The sequence below is a fragment of the Erithacus rubecula genome (genome assembly GCF_903797595.1).
Source record: "Erithacus rubecula genome assembly, chromosome: 14".
Taxonomy (NCBI): Eukaryota; Metazoa; Chordata; class Aves; order Passeriformes; family Muscicapidae; genus Erithacus; species Erithacus rubecula.
In genome coordinates, this window is record NC_136666.1 from 12,277,102 (window position 1) to 12,283,194 (window position 6,093).

The window sequence follows — 6,093 nt, forward strand, 5'->3', positions numbered from 1 at the left end:
GAAAGACTCCATTACTTCTCACTTGATTTTTCACTACTATTTTTGGATACTTTTTAAAAGAAGTTAGAACTCTGCTTTTTTGTACTGTGACACAACCCTTTAACTGTGACCACAGCACCCCTGAGGTAAAATCACATCCATGTGTCAAGAGCAGTGAGGTGACTTCCTCATCTAACAGGAGTTCCTGAGGTCTCTGTTAAGTCTGGGCTCTCAGTTTGAAGATGTTACAACATACACTGCTGCATGGTACTTGTTAAAAGAGGAGATAAAGGCCTTACCAGAGTGTTAGGAAGGCTAGTGATGGGCAGAGTGAGGGTAAACATGCAATGCAGGGAATTTTTGCCTTTCATCACTCCTATAGTTTCCTTTTTTAAATAAAACTGGTTGTCCTGTTGTAGTTGTCTGCAAATAATAGTTTTGCATGTTTGTACTTATATATTCATGTATTGCTTATTATGTTAATATATGCTAATACAAATTATCTCATTAAAACCTGAAAATTATTCATCAGCCCATAATCACATGGCTGACTTGCACATCTGGAAAAATCATAGCCTAGGCCACAGGCAGATGATCCATTGCAGCTCATTCCAGGTACAATTGTATCATTGACGTTCCCAGTAGCATCTCGTACAACACAGGAGGCTGTGGAAACAATAATGTATTTTTATTTTGCTTCCTTGTGGTATTGAAAGAATGTTCTTGCCATACTTGGACTCCTAAACTGCACACTTTTTGTACAGCTGCTGCCTTAGACTCATCCCAAAAACATTTTGTGTTGAGCAGGGATTACTTCATTGTACTGTGACTGTTTCTCATGGTGTCTCTAAGCAAATATTTGCTTCTGTTACTTTTAAAATAATCAGCCACTTAACTAATAAGGATTAACATATTTCTGAAATAAGAGACCTAGAGAGAAATAAACAATAAATTGACTAACTTAGAAGTCTCTTGTCTTCTTGTTACCACTTTTAAAAGTGCCAGTATTCAGAGCAAACAGGTCAGAGAGGCTTATAGGTCCAGGCATGCCCTTTTTTTTTCTGTATAACAAGGGCAAAACATTACTTTAGAGACCCAGATCCTCAGCTATTTAGATTTGTCATATGATAAGAAAAATTTTGAACAGGAGATATTACCTGTATTTTGTGTTTATTGTTTTTGGGGTTTTTTTTTCTTATGTCCTAGACTGACTTCAGGGTGCTCATATCCTCAATTGACAGGCAACTGATTTCTGTCTTTGACATGTAATGTATAAAATGTGTGTTACCCTGTTCCTATGATTCTCATGAGTGTTCAGTAAGAAAACAAGCAGAAGCCATGCAAAATTTCAATGTGAACCAGGAACAAAAGATCAGCAGATTGATCAGAGGTTCCTTTGATCTGTATTATGCTCAAGGATACTATGCTGCTGTCTTTGTCACTGAATCTTAGGCAAAAATAACCATACAAGTTACCTGAAGGTCCAGCTGCCAAACAGGGACTTTTGTTTCTACTGATTGCTGCTTTTTTAAAACCACTGTTTTGACATAGAGTAAAATCAAAACTATTTACTCTCTACATAATACATCCATGGCATGAAAAAGCAGTGAGGCTAATCATTCATTTGCATGCCAAGCTTTCAGACTTAACTGTACAAGTGAGGACATGCAGCAGAGGTTCTGTACTTACCTGCACAGATTGCAACAGCAATGTAAGCAATTGTGGTGATCAGAATGGCCAGCATTGTTCCCTGGGGTATGGCACTTTGGGGGTCCTTAAACAAAGCAATGACACGAGAAACACTGTGAGTTTGTGTGCTGCAGCCTGATTGCGTTTGCATGTTGGCAGCTCTGCCACACTGTGGTATGAAGATACCCTAGAGAGCAGATTTTTATCACTCTGACCTGTGCCAGCATTTCTGGTCCCAGCATACAGACACAGCAGTGCTCCTGTGATGCAGCACTCCTACCCTGCACATAGTGAAGGATATTCTGCAGGAGCAGAGCTCACATTTATAGCAACAGAGGGGTCCTGAGGTCTGCATTTTTGGAACTCCAAACTCTCTTTGCATTGCAATTGGCTTTATTTTAATATTTAGTGATGTTGTTGGTAAATAGTTACTGAACCATCAGACTCTTGTGGATGACAAGATGGGACTGTTTTTGGTTAATTGGTATGATAGATGTAGTCACCTTTTACAGAATACAGTACTTCTGTGCTTTGCAACCAGTAATTGTTAGTTGGGTCTTCAAAACAACTACTTTCTTTCACTGTATTGATTTAAGATAATTTAATGAGGCTGGGTTATAATGCTTGCAGTCTGGCTCACAACAGTATCAGCTTTGATAATGTGGCTGTGAGAAAGAGTCCAAAGATCTGCACTGTACATTTTAAAGGGATTTTTAATTCTAGATAACCTTACAATTTAGGATGTGTTTGTTTCTGCTAGGAAGAATTTTTAATGAATTTTTTTCTTAAGTTGGTTTAGCATGGTTTTTTAAACCAAAGATTTGTTGAATGCATTTTAAATCACAGACTTTTTATAACTATGCTTGTTGCAAGGTAAAAAAACGGAAATACAAATTTGGAGTTTATTGTGAAGCATGCATGAATTGCTTAACTGGATTAGTAATTAATACAATTTTTAAATGAGGTAAGGATTTATTGAGCTGGAAAATAATTGTGGAGTCACTTCTGCTGCATAAGAACCTTTGCACTCAGACCATGGTAACTCTGCAGTTCTCATGTGCATATTTTAAGTCACTGTTTTTGTGAAATCTTGTGATTATTTTAAACTCTGTTTACACCTCAAGGTTAAAGCTTCTTACAACTTAACAACTTTTATATTTCATGTTTTTAAAATTTAAATCCATTTACTATGCTGTTAGCACTTTAGGGGCTAAATCCCACTGAAGTCAGTAGGAAGTCATTAGGAAGCTGTCCCTGTAAGTAGGCTCTGGAGTAGGACACAACTTCAGTGTGTAGTGCCTGCAGGTACATGGAGGTGTTTGCAACAAACTCTAAAGGAAGTTCAACTGGTAAATTTTACACTTTCTAAACACTCCTTAGCTTGTCTTTTAGATTCTAGAGAGGCTGGCTAATTTAATTAGACTTGTCTAATGCATCTAAACATGCTCAGTGGGGAATTGACTGCCTGGAGGACTTGGGTACAGAAGTCCACTTATTGTGAGACTGAAACGACTGCAGAGATCCAACGGGAGAGCTGCTTCCCTAGGTCTGCTGGGATTGTTTCAAACAGCTGATGAAAGAAGTGCTGCTGCTTTGGGAGTCTGCCATGCAGACAGAGCACCATATATGGCAAAAGAATTATTTTTGTTTGATAAAAGGATGGAGATTGTGTGAGGCTGGTGAAGTCTCACTGGGCAGAAGTACAATGGGTTTTGCTTTTTAATTAAAAATGGAATCTCATTGACGCTATCAGTGGCTCAGCTTCCACGTATTTTCTCTGTGCTTGGCTTGAAAAGCAGTCCTCTGAAAACAAAGGAGCTGAGGCAAGTAGCTCAGGGTGAGGCAGGAAAGAGAATTGGCTCTCAGGGGTGGTGGGATCTGGTGAACTTGTGACTGCTGTGCCAATGCAGAAATAGCAGACCTTTGGTTGAATCCTCTAAGGTCTGCAAGGCAATGGATTTATAGGATAAGGCCAAATAACTTCATTCACCTTGCTGGGGTTATCAAGCTGTGAGCCATGTCTTGTTGGTGACTTTCTTTTCTTTGTTTATTTTGGTGGTTTTTTGAGTGTTTTTGTCATGCAAACTAGAGGGCACTCAAAACTAAATTCCTGTCCCTAATTTACCTATATGTTTAGATACTGGAAATTCCATCTCCTATAGCTGCTAAACTGCAAGAGGAGAATGGGAAACTGTCCTGCCACAGCAAGACAGCTGGGCACCCTTGGATCTCCTTTCCCTTTCTCTTCAGACTGTTTTTTTTTCACAGCTGCAAGCTTGCAGCTATTCCTTTGAGCAGCAATACTGACATGGGATGGGGACATTCTTGCTTTCATTAAATGCTCTGTTTGCTCTGCCCTTGCTATGACCCTGAATACAAAAAGCTGGTCTCCACTGACTCTTGTGAGTACAAACAGGAGCTTTCTAGGTATGCTTTTTGGGATGATGCTTGATTGATGTTTACAAAAGATGAGCTTCAAGAGATACACATGTAATTTATCTTATAGCATGTGTTGCTAATGGGCTGTTAATGATATATTGTTGCAGATTTTTGAAATATGTTTTTAAATTATATAGCAACCCAAATCTAGCTACAGTAATTTCTATAAATACCCATAATGCATTATGAGAGAATTTGTGAATTGATGTTTCTAAATAATACAGCAGGTACTTGAAAGAGAGAGCTTTGCTTCCCAAATTAAGATATGATTTAAAACTGAATACAGTGTTGATTCATGATTGGTTTTCTTGTTATTTTTCCAGCCTAGGCCTACTATTATGAAGTTCATGAAATACCTACTTTCAGATCTCCTGAGATATTGGCTCCTGCAAGAATGCCAGTGGCAGCTGGGAAAAAAATGGCAAACACCGAAAAAAATCCTTCTCCACTTCTGAAATCTGGTCCAAAGTTTTCTGCAAATATTGATGCTGGAAATATAAGTGAGAATGAAATATAACAACAGGATATGATTCCAAAGCTACTTAACAAAGGAGGTGAATAAGCCAGTCTTTCACATCTGGACAACTGGGTTTGAATCTGTCTCACATCATAAGCAAAGTGAATTTGATTTCCTTAGTCTGCTCCCCAGAAGGATGTGTTTGTCTGCATCTCAGAGCTACAGATCCATGTTGAAGTGACAGAAGTGTCACTGCAGCACTTGCTCCTAGCTCTGTGTTAAAGTTTGTCTGTGCTCTGTTGTTGTAGAAATGACTCAAACTGCATCTTACTGTGTTAGCTGCAGCAGCAGAGACAGACTAAAAATTAGAGATGAAATCCATTCCCTTTATTTGTAAGCTCACTTAAAATTTGGCATAAGATTCTGTTCTTGTGACCTTTTTCAGTGGAATCCTTAGCTTACTATTAAGTCAAAAGAATGCAAACATAATTTTATGATAGATGCTTACCTTGGTAATTAAAAAAACCTCTTGCCTTCTTTTCAGTGTTGGTAGGAATGACTGTCCCAATGAAGAAGTTTGCAATGGCAACAAGGAGAACGATTAGAAGAATAACTTGAGCCTGTTAGTAGAAACAAAAAGATTTTTCTGTTGTTTCTAACTTTGTTGCTGTGGAGATGGCTGTAAAGTAAGTTATCTGTATCTGTTCCCTATAACAGGTTATTAATTTCTATAGTTTTTGAAAATACCAGGACTCAAGATAGCTGAATCAGCTAATAACAACAGCAGATGCTTTTTACTAAGGGGGTAATGAAATGTAGAGTTATAATTTAATTTTAGGTTAGCTTCCTTACAAGAAAAAAGGCAAATGGAACAAGCTAATGCATTACTATGAAGTATAAGACATTCTTCTGTTGTTATAACCTTTTTTACTTGCAGGCAGTTGTCACTTCAAAGTTATAATATCAAATTGTTTTCTGATCTCTTGTACAAGTTGTTCTAGTCTCCATCACAGCAAAAGCAAGAATGCTGCTGAACCTCATTTCTGGACCTGATTTTGGTATCTGTATTCCACTCTCTAAAGTATTTGCATTTGAATTTGCATTCTGACATTTTGTACAGGTGAGGAATAGCAGAAATCGTTAGGGATTAAGGAATGAGTAACAAATAGAGCTCTTCTGCTAAGTAGGACTTGAGAGAGTACAGTGATAAAACCATATCTTATTTTTGCTACTGTTTATTCTATCAAGCTGCATCAAAAATAAGGGCAAAGGGGACACGTAGCCAAGGCTCTGAATGACACCATGAATTATAAAAATGAATATAACCAAGTTGTTTGCAAAACCCAAACTTCCTCTTTGCTTTTAAATGTATATTCAAGGAAGAGTTAAGAGTAGTTGTACTTTCATTGAATGTAATGATTAAACTGCTATTGCTTTTAGAAAGATTATGCATAAACTGAAACAGTGCTTTTGAAAATTCCATCTGTTGAATAGCATTCCTCACACACTAATGCTGTACAGCAGGTTAA

At 37.7% G+C, this 6,093-nt stretch overlaps 1 protein-coding gene across 3 annotated transcripts in view; it reads right to left on the bottom strand.

Moving 5' to 3' along the window:
* SLC12A1 (solute carrier family 12 member 1) overlaps positions 1-6,093 on the bottom strand; it is a 43,711-nt gene that overhangs the window by 23,303 nt on the left and 14,315 nt on the right. For all 3 annotated transcript variants that reach the window (XM_079318005.1, XM_079318004.1, XM_079318006.1), the window contains exons 8-11: positions 5,073-5,184; positions 4,468-4,595; positions 1,669-1,753; positions 494-645 (exon numbers count right to left, since the gene is read on the bottom strand). In XM_079318005.1, coding sequence (XP_079174131.1) covers positions 494-645; positions 1,669-1,753; positions 4,468-4,595; positions 5,073-5,184 — 477 coding nt within the window. The remainder of the gene's footprint in view (positions 1-493; positions 646-1,668; positions 1,754-4,467; positions 4,596-5,072; positions 5,185-6,093) is intronic.